Here is a 17189-nt window from a genome sequence, read left to right as displayed (position 1 = left end):
GAGAAGGCAGTGGCCAACCACTCTAGTATCTTTGCCAAGGAAACCCCCAAATCATGAAGAGGTGGACATGACTGAGTAATAAAAGCAACATTATGGAAGGCAGGAGGCAGAGATGAAGAGGAAGAGTGTGACAGTGGGGCTGGCCACTGAAAACGTGTGGAGTTGAGAGAAGGAGGTTCTTGTTTAGGGAAAAGCCAGGAGGCCAGGGTGACTGGATAGAAGAGTACATCCAGGTAGGGATTAAGTCCTAAAGGGCTTTGCATGACTTTTGTATTTGTATTTGGTACTGATGGTTATTGAGTGGAGGAGCAGGGTGATGGCATGGGCAGGGCATCCCTTTAGGAACAATCACTTTAGTGGCTGACTGTAGGACAGATTGGAGTGGGGAGAAGCTTCAGGCAGGTAGACCCACCAGCAGGCTATAGCAAGGGCCTAGTTCTGAAGTGATGAGGGCTTGGACCTGGATGGGGAAGTATTAGGTAGGGGAGAAGTGATCATTTATGAGAGATATTGCAAAGGTGGAATCAGCAGAGCTGGACAACAGATGGGATGTGGGGGGGGGGAGGAGAACGTGAGGAGCAGAGGATGGAAACTAGCTTGTGGACCCATGTGACTTGCACCAGGTGCCAGCTGACATCTTGGTGGCCATCTACCTATTCCTGGATTGGATAGTTGATGACCTGCATCTGGAGACAGCCTTTGAGGTCAGGAGCAGTTGGAGACTCTACGTGGAATAGCTAGAGAGAAGCTGGTTCAGAATCCTTTATTGGTGTGGCTGATATTTCAGGATGGGAGCAGGAGCTCAGTCCCAGCTCATATCCCTGCCTGAAGCTTGCACAAGAATCACCAGGGCAGGAATCGTAATCTAACATGGGACCTGCAGAGCTTGCCAGCTGACTGATAGTGGCCAAGTTCAGTAGATTTACTATTGCCAAGAAGGATAAAAACCAGATCAGGAGCCTGCAGAACTGGGAACCCATTGTGGGCAAGGGAAGCCTCCATCAGTTTTGTCACAAATGAGACAAAGCTTGCAGGTCCCCAGCCTGAGCTGTCCTTGAGATTCTGGGGTAAGGCAGCATTCAGTAATCCCAGTAGACCACAGGAAAACCCAGGAGAACACAAACTGAGCTCGGAAGTCTCTCATACCACTCAGTGCAGTCCAGATTCTGAAGAGCATCATTCTAGAATCTTCCCGTTTTCATGTAGATAAAACTTTATTTCAGCCTTTCAGGAAGCAAACTACATCTTTTTTTTAATCTTTATCCTCTTTTCAGTGAATATATTAAATGGTTTTTTCTCCCCTAGAATGAATTTAGAATATATCACATCAGGAAATTTCACATCACCCTTTCTCTTTCTCCTGCATAGATTAACCTGCCTATCAGCTAGAACACATACTTTCTCACTGGTTCCTCAGTGAGACACATTCCATAATAAAACATTTTTCAGCTTTATAAAAATTCATGATATTTTCTCAAATTTGGAAATGAATTTTCTCTGAATTCCATGGGGTTCTAACTGACTGTGGTTTCAAGAGGTGACCCCAAAATTTCTTCCTATAAATTAATGAGGATTCTAATATTTTAACTCTGAAGTGTCTTTCAGCTCTGTGTCCTATGACTTTTGATGATTTAGCAGATAGTGACATTTAAGGATGTGGCTGTGGACTTCACCCAGGAGGAATGGGGCCTCTTGGACCCTCCTGAAAAGGAATTGTACAAGGAGGTCATGATGGAGAATGCCCAGAACCTGCTTTCCCTGGGTAAGGATACTTCCCTTGCTCACTCTGAGTCTGAAGTAAAGGGAATGTCTTCATTCCCTACTGTGCAGGCTTTGGAGCATCTATCACTTATTAGAGAAAAGTGTATGTCTCCTGTGTCCAAGAGACTGACTCCTCATGCTACCTGGTTTTCCTAAAACCATGGTTTTCTTCTCATTGTGTGATAGGCAGCTGAGGGTTTCCTTTCTTGCTTCTGATGCAGTCTCTTAGCAATTCTAGGTATCTCCAGGTCAAAGTCCCAATCAGTGTGGAAGAAATCTCAGACATGGAACTAAACTCAGGAGTTATTAGGTCTAACCTCTACCTGGACATGAATTTCAGTGCCAGATCTCTGAAAACTGCCCAGTCAGCTTTTCCTTGCAGCCCCTTCCTCATTGGGATTGGCCTAATATTTGGAATATTCTTCTATTTAATGAGCATACATTGGTAGTTTATAGCTCTCATTTGTGGCTGGTGTAGCAGGTTTTTCCTTAATCTTCCTTCATGTTGCCCTAAAATTCCAGCACAGATGGTGGGAAGGGAAGAGAGTATTTATATTCAGTAGCTCTTTGCATTACAAGCACTAATAGGTTAGTGTGGACCTCTACCTATGACCAGAATGGAGTGATCTCAAAATGGAGCAGCTTTGTATCCACATACCTTCCCTAAAGAGAACCAAATGACATGTTTCTCTCCATGCTCATCCATAAGTGATTCCCCATGCCCAGGGTTTCCAGTTCCCAGAGAAGATGTGATCTCCTATTTTGAGCAAAGGGAAGCACCATGGATGCTGGAGCAAGAAGGCCTGAGGAGCCTCTGTCCAGGTGAGTGAGGTGAAAGCAGGTATATGAGAGCTGTGATTATGAGAGACTGCTCTTTGTGTGGTGAAGGAAGTGCTAGATTTGGGGGCAGGAAGGCCTGCCTTGTAATTCTTTTTCAGATTTTTTCACTAGCAGTGGTTTCCTGGAACATTCACTGAATCATGGAGTCTCAGTTTCCCCATCTGTTAAACCAAGGTGTTATACTCCATGGTGTTTCAGCTCCCTTCTAGGGATAAATTTATCACCTTATAGGAAACTGCTATTTGGAATTTATCTCCTGAAGGTGCCAAAAGGGGTTAGGCAGTCCAAGATGAGCTCTTTCTTAGACCTTCTTCAAACCCACAAACATTTATTAAGATCTTGCTACATGCCAGGCCCTTTGCTACAGACTAGGTTCATAAAGAGATGCAAGGGAAGTCCTCACCACTCCTGGATTTCACAGTCTGGTGAACAGTCCAACAACTGTGTAGAAAACTAATATGGACAGATTAAATTGGAGTTGGGCAAGAGAGGGAAGGCCCTCAAGTGGGGAAAACTGGGAAAGGTTTATTATGGAAGGTGGGCTCTAGTTGGGTCTTCAGGGAAGCCAGGATGAGCATTCTAGGCCAAAGGGATAGTGAGAAAACCCAGGGATTCAGGAGGTGGAGTGTCCTTGTTCACAGAATAGGAAGGAGGCCCATACCACTGGATTATAGCTTATATGGGGGGAAAACAGTGTGAAAAAAGACTGGAAGAGTAGGAGATGGGGAGGTGATGAAGTGCTTTATTAACCCTAGGGATGATTTCACATTGGATCGTTTTGCTAGGGAGTCAGAGGAGGCTGTGGAGTGGGTGGTAACATCATCAGATGAGAGCTTTAGGAAGATGAACTTGGCAACTGGGTTGAAGATTGATTGAACTGGGGGTATGTGAGGCAGTCAGAACAACCTGCAGGCCCTGAAATTCCTCAGGTGTGAGGCGATTGGGGCCTGAACCAAGACAGTGACAGTGCTGGGTGAGAAGGGGATCTGTGGGAGAGATGTCACACAAATGGAGTTCCAGGACTTTGCTCCAGAGTGAATATGGAGTCAGGAGTGTGAATGTGTGAGAGTCAATGAGAACTGCATGACACTTCATCTCTGAGCCTGGACTACTGAGCATGCCTCAGATAGCTTTAGCAATGTAAGGAGTTGGGAGGGTTGGGAGAAAGAGAATGGGTTTCATTTGCATATGGTAAAAGGGGAACTAGGTGAGAGTAGTGTAACTAAAGCTTTGATAGGAGAGTATCAAGAAAAAGGAGTGACTGGCAGTGTCAAAGCCTGTAGAGAAGTCAAGAAAAATGAGCATCAAGAAATGGCCATCAAATTTAGCAATTTCAGGATTATTGCTAATTTTAGAGGAATAATTTTCAGTAGAACAATAAAGTTGTGAGCCAGACTGTGGAGTTTCAAAGAAAGCAAAGGAAAGGAGTTGGAGACACCAGTTGTATATTGCCTTTTCTAGCTATTTGGCCATGAAATGGAGAAAAGATATTGGACAATAATCCATGTGGCTGCATGGTTCATTGAGGGTGTTTTGAGATGAATGATTTTATTTGTGACAATAGTAAAGGAGTCCTTAGTATGGGAGAGAATAAAAATTAGTAAAAAAAAAATGTGGTTACTAGGGGAAGAATTGAATGTGGCAGATGAGGGATGGAATGGGATTATGTGTACACATAAAGTGATTTGCTTTAGGAAGCAAAAGATGTCCTTTTTATCTGATACTGAGGACAAAAAGGAAAAGAAGCTATATGAGTAATGTGAGATAAGGAGAATAAGATAGCTCTTGATAAATGTCCAGTTTTTTCAATGAAATAGGATGCCAGGTTCTTAATCTAAAAGGTGTGAATGTATGGGGGCAGGGAGGGGCGGAAGCAGGGAGAGAATAATCCAAAAGGGAGGGTTGGGGATGAATGAAAAGATTTGGAAAAGCTGCTCTGGTGACTAACATGGGGAGTTAGGGAGATGTCAAAGGATTGCCTTGCCACAATGAGGGTCTAGCTGAGATTGCACAGTCTACATTTGTAGTGGATCCAGGCAGCCTGGTTTCATGGCTTTCTCACTCTCATCCAGCAGCACATGAGTAGGAATGAAGGCTGCTGCCTTGCTTTGAAGTAATCCAAGGCTAAGCTTAGCATAAATCATCAGCCCAAGTCACTTTCCTGATCTCTATGGCTCAATCTCTATCCCGTTGTTGGAGAATCATTAACCAGGTTCATGTTGGTGATGACCACCTCTGTTGAGGAACTGGTAGGTATAGACGTGAAGGTGTCCCCTGGTATGAGTCCTTTCAGGAGCCTAGAAAGAAGCCAACCCAAGTAATGTCTTCATCTGGTAATTACAGCATTGATGAAATGTGATTACAAGTAACCCAGGAATGAGAGGACGACTCTAGTGCAGTGGCAGCCAGCCAGTGAGGGTCTGTGCATGCTTGCTATCATTTCCACATGAATGTCAAACCTTCCTACGAGTTTGCAAAGAATTTGATGTTGACTTGAGAAATGGAAAGAATATATACATGATTAAAGACACATGGTATCTATAAGGACTGACTTTGATAGACTTGACTCCTCTCATCAATGCAAGGTTCAGAGACAGCTCCAAAAGACTCATGATGGAAAAAGCTGTGCACATCCAGAGAAAGAATTACTGAATCTGAATGCAGATTAAGGCAAACTTTTTGCTCTTTTTTTTTCTTCCTTCCTTTTTGGTTTCATTTCGCCTTTCTCATGATTCATTCCATTGCTTATAATTCTTCTTTACAACAGGACTACTATGTAAATGAGTTCAAATGTGAAGGTATATGTAGAACCTACATCGGATTACATGCCATCTTGGTGGGTAGGGGGGAAGAGAGCGAGGGAGAGAATATTTGGAACCCCAAAACTTGTGGAACTGAGTGTTGTAAACTAAAAATAAAAAAATAAATTTATAAAAAAATATTAATAGGCCAGAACAAAATCTTATGTTTTAGGTAAATAAAAAAACTACTCAAATGGTGCCACAGGAAGAACTAAGATTAAAACTTGATACTGGGAAATTACATTATACTTACAAGTATGAGAGATCATGAAATAAATAATATGTGTGCACCAAATGGCATAATATCTGTGAAGAAAGGATTGAAAGTGCAGAAAATGAAAATAAAAAGGAAAAATTGAGTGGAAGAAAACTGTTTAGTACCGTACAGAGAGAATGCCCAGTTTTGGGTTTGAGGTCATGTCTCAAATTTGGGATTTTGGGTCAAGTTGCTCAGCCATTCTGAGCTCATGGCCTGAGTTTCAAATGTGATAACACTGCCTCTGAGGTTTTTTCTGAGGATCCATTGTAATCGTGTGAAGCTCTTTATAAATTAAATCATTTTTATGATGTGAGCTAATGGCATTTTGAAATAATTCGCTCTACCCATTTGAAGACTTGAAGTTTGAAGACCTTTCTCTTTGCCTGGGGAAAGAAAATATAAAGGAGCTTATGTTCTGCCAATGAAGTGAAGGGGAGGTAATTATGTATGTGTCTATGTGATTTTTATTTGCTTGTTTCTTTCAGAAGGAGAGATCAGAGTGGAGCCTCTTGCAGACCTAAATCTTTCTGTGGAAGAAACTCAGGAGCAAAGATTGATGAGTGATGGTCCCTGTGACTTCAATTGGAGAGAAAACTGTGCTCTTCACACTGGAGAGAAATCTTATGAATGTAATCTATGTGGAAAGACCTTTAAACAGTCAGCCCATCTTACCATACATCAGAGAATCCACACTGGAGAGAAACCTTATGAATGCAATCAGTGTGGAAAGGATTTTACATGGAGGAGCAGTCTTATTGTCCATCAGAGAAGCCACACTGGAGAGAAACCTTATGAATGTCATCAGTGTGGAAAGGCCTTCACAGGCAGCTCCAGTCTTGCTGAACATCAGAGAATCCACACTGGAGAGAAACCTTTTGAATGTCGTCAGTGTGGAAAGGCCTTCAGAAGTAGCTCCACTCTTGCTCAACATCAGAGAATCCACACTGGCAAGAAACCTTTTGAATGTCATCAGTGTGGAAAGGCCTTCAGAAGTAGCTCCACTCTTACTACACATCAGAGAATCCACACTGGAGAGAAACCTTATGAATGCAATCAGTGTGGAAAGGCTTTCAGAGTTAGGTCCAGTCTTACTGAACATCAGAGAATCCACACTGGGGAGAAACCATTTGAATGTAATTACTGTGGTAAAGCTTTTACACGGAAGGCTCACCTTAGAGGACATCAGAAAATCCATACTGGAGAGAAACCTTGTGAATGCAATCAGTGTGGAAAGACCTTCAGACGCAGCTCCAGTCTTGCTGAACATCAGAAAATCCACACTGGAGAGAAGAAATTTTATGAATGTAATCAGTGTGGAATGGCCTTCAGAGGCAGCTCCAGTCTTGCTACACATCAAAGAATCCACACTGGGGAGAAACCATATGAATGTAATGAATGTGGAAAGGCTTTTAGAGTCAGCGCCAGTCTAGTTAAACATCAGAGAATTCATATAAGATATAAACCTCATCAGTGACATGATTGAGGAGAGGCATGTAAATGGAGTATGGAGCTTTGTAGACAACAGAAAATTGTGCATACAAGCCATTTATGGTCTCAGTGTGAAGAAGGCCTTCAGCCAGAAATCATCTCTTATCCTTTCCTCAATGGATTCTGTTAACAGGATTTTTACTGAGTCAGTGTCTAATCTGAGAATGCTTGGAACCACACAAAGCAGGCCTAGAAACAGGAGTGCCAGTAATCATGGTGTTTAATCAATGTCAGAGTGAAGAATGTTTCCTTAGGTGAAGCAAACACACTGGTTTTATATTCAAGTCACAACTGGAGAAGGAGTGGGGGAAGGTGGACTACAAACTACCTTTTAGTGGTTTCCCACAAAAAAGAGCTACCAACTACACAAGAGGCATCTGGGCTAGAATCCAGGGCTCTGGACAGTCAAAGGGACCTCCTGAGATTCCTCTATAGGAAATGGTTTCTGTCTTGGTAAATCTAAATAGACTGTTTCCTGTGGCCAGATCAGCCAAAGCAAATGGGGTGAAAAGGAACACTTTTGCAGAACTTGCAAAGTCTTCAAAAAGATAGTCTGTTCCTCTGTTTTTCTAACTGATCAAGTCTGGTAGGCAGATGAGACACAAGAGCACAACAGATCTTCCCCCCCCCCCACCCCGGTCTGCAGAAATGTATAGTGTCATTAAGTAATGATTAAATTTATGAGTTTGAGAAGGGAGGTGGAGCCATGATTGCTCAGTAAGGGCAGAAACTCACCTGAATTCTCCCAAATTCTGCTCAAAACAATTTTAAATGATGCTTTGAATCCAATTCTGGAGGGGAAGAACCAACAAAAAGTCTGGATAAAACAATTTTCCAACCCAAGACAGCTTAGCAGGCCACAGGAAAAATGATGGTGGTTGTACCTGCACACCAGTGTGGTGAAGGCCATTCCTCACCAAGGCAACAGCAGCAGCTTGGAGAGCTCTCAGCTCATTGACAATAAAGGGGTCAGACAACTGGTCAGAAAGGGATGATAAGGAAGCTTGTCCTGGTATTGGGCATAGGACCATCTTGTATTGCACATACACAGTTTCATGTTCCAATCCCAGAGTAAAAAGAAGGAATGAATTTCCACCTCAAAATTTTTTTCAAAATGTTTTTAATATTGTTATATATAGTTGGAAAACCAAAATTTTTCAAAAAAGAAAAAAACAGTGCTGCACTCAATATGCAAGCAAATTTGGAAACTTCCAAAGTGTCTACTGGATTGGAAAATGTCAGCTTAAGCCCCAGTCCTAAAGAAGAGCTATGCCAGATGCCAGTGATCTGGGCTGCTGAAATGTATGGGAAAATTCAGGGAGGGGTTGCTTTCAAAGACATTTTCTTTTAGGAGCCCATCAATAGCACCACATTACTCCCCCCTCAAACAAATGGGACCCAGTATGTTTTGGGGTAAGGGGTAAAGTCTCAGATTCTGAAACTGCTTCCTGCTGGCAAGGGCTGTATAGCTGTCCCTGCTTTGGTATTTCAGAGAGGCAGTTGAGTGGAACAACAAAGGCTGCATCCAGGGGACATGAGCTGGTACCCACTGTTTGCTCTCAACCATAGGTGAATGGCCTGTAGTCTGCAAGACCCAAATCTAACAAGCAGGTTCCATGTGCAGGGCCCAAATATAGGGGGACTTAAAATTCCTTTAGGAGGATCAGATGCCATTGGGAAGTAGCAATAATTTTGTAGGTAGAAGTTTTCCACCCCTGGGTTCAATACTTAAACAAATCAATTTGCCAGAGACTGACTTTTACTCCAATTAGAACAAAAGCCTTGGGAGGATACTTAAGTAAGGAGGTTACCTCCCTCTAAGAAAATTGCACTGAAATTCTCTTTCCCCAAACCAAAGTGAAGATGTTTCTGATTTAGTTTCAGTAATCAATAGAATAACCTAAATAGGTTGTTTAGGATATAGAAAGGAATATAAGTTTAGCCAGACTAGCTCAAATCTGAAACATACCTTTTACTAGCCCAGCCTTAGTCTGTGGGATAATAAATCACTTGACTATGCAGGCAGGTAGATGAGAAGCCTGAATATTAATTTACCCAGCTGTTGGAGTAAAGTAGTAGGTTGACTACGCATTCAGGTCAAAACAGCAAGATCTCACGTGCTTGCAATGTGCTCCTATCTTTGACCATTTGTTCTGATTACAGAAATCTGGTATAAAAGGATAAAATGAGGATATGATTATATCAGATAAAACAGGATAAAACATCCTTATCAGGTAATTCACAGTTTTCCAACCATGCAGTATCAATTCCACCTCATAGCCAGGTGGGTAACATTCCTGTTCAAAGGAACACAATGGGGAAACTGAGCCAGGAGGATCTCATCTTAAAATGAGGCTTAAAAGTGGTCTTTCAGCTTTTCTAGATCCAGACATTTACCTGTATCACATTCTGAGTACCTTGTGGCAATTCTCTTAGATGGTGGATTATTGACGATTTATTGATGGATTAGTATGATCCATTAGACAACTCAAAATCAGTTATGGTCCTATGAGCTTTACATCAAACAGCAAGTTTCACTAATCACAGCTTGGGGGAAATTTTGCTAGGACTTGCATCTCAGATTTACAATTTGAAATGGTGTAAAAGCCAATCTTTAGATGTTTATATACTTGCAAATTCTTGGGAAGCCAAGTTCATTGGATCTCTGTAACCCATGTAAGCACTTTTGGCAGTTTACAAAATCAGGGGATTGACAAGAAACCCTGAAAAGGGGCTTCTGCATCCCATCTACCCTTAGAGATGTTGTGGAGTGTTTCTTATGACTAGCCCTGAGGACTGCTCTGAATGGGCAGAACCAATCCAGATAAGGCTTCATCCCCTGCTTTCCACACAAACACACAGTAATCAATTGCTAGTTTTAGATTTTAGCATTAAAAAAACAACTGAAATAGTTAGCAATCTTAGAATTTTCCTGAGAGCCAAACTCTGCAACTTTGCTGCAACTTCCTCTTAACTATAAGTTAAGGTGAAAATACCCAGTTTTCTAAATGTTACAAAACATTATAAGACAGGGTTAGCAGGGGAAGAATTTTTCCACTGTCTTTTCAGTTTCTCTCATTTCATACTCTAATAAATCCAAGTTATGTAAAGTTCCTTAATATAATTGAAACAAAAGTTTACCAATTTGAAACAAACCCATTACCAATCAGGTGACTTCAATTTTGTTTTATGCATTTCCAAATTACAGAGAGAACCAGCATCTCATGATTAACAAGTTAAAACTACAACTTCAAAAAAGTGGATTTACCAAGGGCAGAGGGAGGCTGGCTTCTTACCTCATGCTGCCTTGACCTATTCCACTTTCCTCTCCACAGCTGCTGGGGGGAGCAGTAAACAGGATGTGCTGAATCTGGATGATGCTTCCAGGCTTTTTGGGTAGTTCCCCAGGTTCCCAGAGCCCAGGGCTTTTGCTTATGGGGCTCCTGCTGTAGCTGCTGCCCTTCCCTCTCTCTCCTTTCCCCAGATGGAGGAGGGTGAATTCTTTTACCTCCTCTGTTCAGGAGGACACTTACCTCAATTACTCATTCTGCTTCTTAACTCCTTTGTACTATGAACTGGGGTGCCTCTTCTTCGGTGTCATATGTTCCTGTTAATAAAACTTTTTTGCTTTCAATTCATTTTGGAGTTGTCTGCATTTGAGGGGGGAGGGGTAGGTTTGCCCAATTAACAGTAGTGTAAGAAGTGGGATTCATCATGATCAGGAACTTCATGACCCTTGGAGGGGTGATCCAGGTGCTTTGCTATCAGCTTCAAACTTTTGATGTCCAGCCTGCCATTTCCCGCTTGGGGGTCTGGTAAATGTCTCCCTGCTTGAATCCCATGCTCTTGTCTATTTTAGTAGAGTTCATTTATTAGGTGGAAAGAGGTGCCAGGGTGAATAAAGTCCAGGCAAGGGTAACACTGATTAATGACTAAGGGCCAAAGGGCTCAGGGGTTTGTGGCACAGGGTGGAGACTCCTTCATAGGCTCCCCAGGGTATACACCCTCTGAGTGGGGATGTGATGAAGACCCTTTGGTGGGGACTAGTGAAAACCTGAGGACCACAGTTAACAGTTTAGACAGCATTAAGAACTTATTAAAGCCACAGTTTTTAATTTAGGTAGTCCATATTACTTGGTGAAAAGATAAATTCCAGAATAAAGTAAGATCTTGGCCAAATTCCCTGGAAGAACCAGATTTCCCAAGCTATCCCCCCAAGGGGACAGCAGCTAGCTCTATGTCTCTGTTAGATGCCCCAAACCTTCAGATATTTAACTAATTCGCAGAAATTGAACCAAGATGACCTCTGTCACTGTTGACCAATGTGGGGTTCTGTTTCAACAATCTGGCTAGCAGTTGTTGTGGGGGTGAAAGACCAACACAAGCCCAACAACAAGAATGCTACCAGCACGCTGCAAAAGCACAGGTTCTTTTGATCTGCTTTAGTAAGGAAAGCAACGTTAAGGGGTTGACAAACTTACTTTAATTCAGCATACAAATATCCTTCACTTAGTTTGGGGGAAAAACCAGCACCCTGAACTTCACAGCAAAATACAAAGTACAAACATCGACAGACAGACCTTGTCTGATTCAAATCCCAATACATAGTTACCAGAGTTTTAACAAAGTCTCAGCATCCGGGTTATAAGCGGGAGGGCTCTTAGCTACAGCTGCCCTGAGTCTCAGCATCAGCACCACCACAAGTGAGAGCCCTGCGCAAATGGCTCTGTCCTCTCTTTTTATAGGGCTTCAGACGTCATCAAATGTCATCTGAATGACCAGAACTTAGGCTCCTATGATTGGCTCTTGAGTTAGCACCTCCCCTTAGTACCCTGGGAGCTTCACATCCACATAGGCTTAGCACCTAATAGGGGTTTGGGCCTGGGGTTTAGCACCTGAATTACTCAGAGGAAGCAAAAGCCAAACTCTCCAAGGGCACTTGGTTGAACTGAGTGCTAAGAGCCATTTTGCTTACCAACATAGGTTCTTTTGAATAGAATAAAATAAATTACCTTAAGAAATGGAATGCTTTCAATATATGGCTATGCAAAACCACCAGAGCAGAAGCTTCTCATAACTTGGATTCCTTTAAAGAAATCTTAAATGGAATTAAAAAGAATGAGGAAAGGGCAGAAGAGAAGATTTTGGGCCCTCCACAATGAGAGAACTGTATAGCTCAATTGAAAAAGGAAATCAGAGATCTGCATGCATGTTAGATCAAATTGCCCAGCCCTAAGAAAATCTATCCACTGCTCCCCAAAGAAAACCCACTCCCTCAGAATGAGATCAGGAAAGGAGAGAGGGAAAGAGGGAGCTCCTAAGCCCCAGCTTCCCTTTAAGATAAATAAAGGTCAGGAGGGACAAGGACACCAAAATTACTTCCTCTTTTATGCCCTGGGCCAAAGATGAACTCTGGGCTATGGCCAAGGAGTTTCCAAAAGGCTGTGAAGCCCCAGGCAGTTTGACAGGAGAATTCCAACTCACTTGGTCTACTTAACAGTCCAGCCTTCCTGACATTTATCAATTAATAGAGGATCTGGTGAGTCCTGGGGTGAGTTCAGTGGTACAGAATGGCTGATGGCAAACATCCCCTGGAAGGTATTTCTTAGGCTCTGCCTAATAAGGACCACACTGATTACAGAAGAAAAAGTTTGCCAAAGCCTTATGGAAGTCATTCCTAAAGCATTCCCAGGAGGGATTGGGCCTGTTATATATATATATAGATAGATAGATAGATATAGATAGATAGATAGATAGATAGATACATAGATACATAGATACATAGATATATAGATATAGATATATAGGCAGATATATATATCTATATATATATGTTATATATAGATATATATATATGGGTTATAGAGTAGGATCACTTATGGAATGGAATACCAGAGTGCATTTTAATGTAGATTTTTAGTAATACATTTGAATACACAATACCAAATCAATATCTACATTTTTCAGTTCATTACAGGCCCACTGAGTCTTTAAACAAAATTCAGATACAAAGGGCCCTGATTTAAGTAGTTACAGTACAAAATCAATTACTTGTAAATAGGATCAATAGGAAAGTGATAAAGGATTTATCTTAATCTTCTCGGCAAAATGATTTCATTGCTGACAAAGCAGATATTCTGACCAAGTTCAGGGTGGTGAATTTGGTTCCCAACATTCACTATACACAAAGATCCCTCCTATCTTACAAGACATGGAAGGTAATAGTGGGTCACTCAACAAGGTTAGAAATTACAAGATAAGAGCTTTGAAATAGATCCACAGAAAGCATTGCCTAAAGACTAGGAAATAAGATTAAGTGTCATCATCCCCACTTTTTTTAAGTTACAGGAAAAACCATCTTTCCTTTAAATCGAATAGTCTCATCATAGCTTGGCTGCTTTATTGAATTAACCTTGTTGTATGTTTGCCCTTCCTTTTCGAAAAAGGGCCATGGCATCAGGGAAATGGTGATATGACTTACACTTGACTTTGATTTGAGTGAGGGAGGGCTGTGCAAGGTTACCAGTCTCACTTTCTCCTCCAGAGCCATCTGGGTCCAGTGACCAGATATTCACCAGGATAATTGGAGATGACCCAGGATGCAATGGGAGACCCTGGCCCTTTTAGGCTAAGTCTTTTTCATGTACTCACTTAGAGTGAGGTAAAGCCCATTCAGTGATTAGGCCTCTTTAAAAAGAATTGGAAATCAAGGAATGCCCATCAATTGGGGAATGGCTAAACAAGTTGTGGTACATGAACGTAATAGAATTCTATTTTGCTATAAGAAATGAGGAGCAGATGGATTTCATATTAACCTCAAAAGACTTAATGTGATCTGATATTGAGTGAGGGGAGTGGAATCAAGAGAACATTATACACTATTATAGACACATGGTATCTGTAAGGACTAACTGTGATAGACTTGGCTCTTCTCAGCAATACAAGGTTCAAAGACACCTCCAAAAGTCTCATGATGGAAAAAGCTATCCACATCCAGAGAGAGAATTATGGAGTCTGAATGCAGATTGAGGCAAACTATTTGCTCTTTATTTCCTTCTTTTTTGGTTTTATTTCTTCTTCCTCACTATTCATTCCATTGGTAATAATTCTTCTTTACAGCTTGACTATTGGGGAATAAGTTTAATGTGAAAGTATATGTAGAACCTATATCAGATTACATGCCATCTTGGGTGGGAGGAAGGAAGAGAAGGAGGGGGAGGAAATTTGGAACTCAAAAACTTGTGGAACTGAGTGTTGTAAACTAAAAACAAAAATTTATAAAAATAAGAAAGATCTTGGGGCCTCATGTAATGGTAATTTAAATTTGAAAATCTTTCCCACTCATTAATATGCCCATGTGATACGCTTATGTCACAGGAAGCGTAAGTCACATGCAGTGGGAGGAGCTTGCTGAAGGAGAGGAACTGGAAGGGTGGAGCAGGAAATTCTCAGAGCAGTTAGAGCTGAGGGAGAGAGCAGATGTGTGCTGGCTGTTCTGTGAGTGATTGTTGGTGGCAAGGCCCCAGCGGGGTAGAGGGAAGGGGAAGGGGCGAAGGTTATGGGATGGCTTGGCTCCCTTCTGTGATATTATATTTTAGATTCTTTACTGTTATAAAGTGGACTTACTGGTTCTGGAATTTACTTGCTGCTTGGATGGATCAGATTCATTGGTTTGGGGATCTGGTCCTTTGGTGTCTGAATAAGTGGTTTACTTCTACCTTCTATTCAGAGAGTTCTTACATTGTTCAATACAGAACAACGTAGGCACATTGACAATTGTTGTTTATATTGTGATTATTGCCTTGCTAATACAACTTGCAAATCCTTCTGCTCCTGATGCTCATTTATGGCCTGCTCAATTTCTTTTTCTAAAATATGCCTATTTAAATATTCTATTTCCTTTTCTGCTCATCTAGGCAATTTATATTTTGGGAAATATTCTTCCATTTACCTTACATTGTTGAATTTATTGGCATATAATTGGGAAAAATAACTCCTTCTACTTGTTTTAATTTCATCTTTGTTAGTGGCATATTTACCCTTTTCACTTTTTATACTACTCATTTGGTTTTCTTCTCTCATTCTTTATCAAATTAACCAATTGTTCATTTTTTTTCATAGAGCCAATGCTAATTTTCTTTATTAATTCAATGTTTTTTTTTTTTTAACTCTCAGGTTCATTAATCTCACCTTTAATTTTTAGGATTTTACATTTAGTGTTTAATTGGGGATTTTAAATTTGTTCTTTTTCTAGTTTTTTTCATTGCATTCCCAATTGATTGTCTGCTCTTTCTCTATTTTATTGATGCAAACATTTATAGGTGAAAATTTTCCTCCAGTCACTGCTTTTTCTGTATCCCATAATTTCTGATATGATATCTCATTATTGTCATTCTCTTTAATGAAATTTTTGATTATTTCTGTTATTTGTTCTTTAACTTACTCATTCTTTTTTTTATTTTACCATCCCTCTCTTGTGAGCCAAGCTTCTTTTTTTTCACATTTTTAATTTAATTAATTTAATATATTTAGTTTTCAGCATTGATTTTCACAAGAGTTGGAATTATGAATTTTCTCCCCATTTCTACCCTCCCCCCACTCCAAGATGGCATATGTTCTGGTTGCCCCGTTCCCCAGTCAGCCCTCTCTTCTGTCACCCCACTCCCCTCCCATCCCCCTTTCCCTTGTTCTCTTGTAGGGCAAGATAAATTTCTACCCCCCATTGCCTGTGTATCTTATTTCCTAGTTGCATGAAAAAACTTTTTTTGTTTGTTTTTGAACATCTGTTTTTAAAACTTTGAGTTCCAAATTCTCTCCCCTCTTCCCTTCCCACCCACCCTCCCTAAGAAGTCAAGCAATTCAACATAGGCCACATGTGTATCATTGTGTAAAACCCTCCACAATACTCATGTTGTGAAAGACTAACGATATTTTGCTCCTTCCTAACCTATCCCCCTTTATTGAATTTTCTCCCTTGACCCTGTCCCTTTTCGAAAGTATTTGTTTTTGATTACCTCCTCCCCCTGTCTGCCCTCCCTTCTATCGTCCCCCCTTTTTTATCTTCTTCCTCCTTCTTTCCTGTGGGGTAAGATACCCAGTTGAGTGTGTATAGTATTCCCTCCTCAGGTCAAATCTGATGAGAGCAAGATTCACTCATTCCTCCTCACCTGCCCCCTCTTCCCTTCCTACAGAACTGCTTTTTCTTGACACTTTTTTTATACGTTTTAGGAGGGACATGGCACGGAACTCATGCAAGTCTCTGCTTTCCAGCCACCATCTTGGCTCTGCCCCCCCCTAACCCACTCATTCTTTAAGATTATGTTATCTCATTTCAATTAGTTTTTAATCTGTGTTTGCTTAGTCCCTTATTAAATACCATTTTCATTGCATTATGATCTGAAATGTATACTTTCAATATTTCTGCTTTTCACTATAAAACCTTTATGGCCTAATGTGTGGTCAATCTTTGCAAATGTACTATGAACCACTGAGAAAAAAAGGTGGATGCCTTTCTATATTTGTTCAATTCTCACTAGATATCTATCATATCTAGCTTATCTAAAATTCTATTCACTTCCTTAAATTTTGTTCTTATTTCTTTTTTGGTTAGATTGATCTATTTTTGAGAGAACAAAATCAACATCCGCTACTATTGTAGTATTGCTATCCTTCTTCACCTGAAATTGATTTTTTAAAACATTTAGATGCTATAGCATTTGGTGCATAAAGATTCAGTATTGATATTCCTTCATTGTCCATGGTGCCTTTTATCCAAATGAAATTACATTGTTTATCTGTTTTAATTCAATCTATTTTAGTCATAACTTTGTCTGAGATCGTAATTGCTATCCTTGTTTTTTTTTTTACATCAGTTGAAGCACAGTTAATTCTACCCCAAACCTCCATTTTAACTCTATGTGTGTCTCTCATTCTTAAATGTGTTTCTTGTAAATAGCATATTGATGGATTCTAATTTTTAATCCATTCTGCTATCCATTTCTGTTTTATGGGTAAGTTCATCCCATTCCCATTCCAAGTTA

The 17189-nt window shown here is 40.7% G+C and overlaps 1 protein-coding gene across 1 annotated transcript in view; it reads left to right on the top strand.

Annotated features, from left to right (window-relative positions):
* The window catches only part of LOC118841070 (zinc finger protein 420-like), a 107266-nt gene extending 96479 nt beyond the window's left edge, over positions 1–10787 (top strand). Inside the window, exon 6 of the mRNA XM_036748484.1 lies at positions 6278–10787. Coding sequence (XP_036604379.1) covers positions 6278–7135 — 858 coding nt within the window. The 3' untranslated portion in view covers positions 7136–10787. The remainder of the gene's footprint in view (positions 1–6277) is intronic.
* The last annotated feature ends 6402 nt before the right edge of the window (positions 10788–17189 follow it).

Source organism: Trichosurus vulpecula, chromosome 3, assembly GCF_011100635.1.
Source record: "Trichosurus vulpecula isolate mTriVul1 chromosome 3, mTriVul1.pri, whole genome shotgun sequence".
Taxonomy (NCBI): Eukaryota; Metazoa; Chordata; class Mammalia; order Diprotodontia; family Phalangeridae; genus Trichosurus; species Trichosurus vulpecula.
The sequence above is the reverse complement of the archived record's forward strand: the minus strand, read 5'-3'. Positions and strand labels throughout refer to the sequence as shown.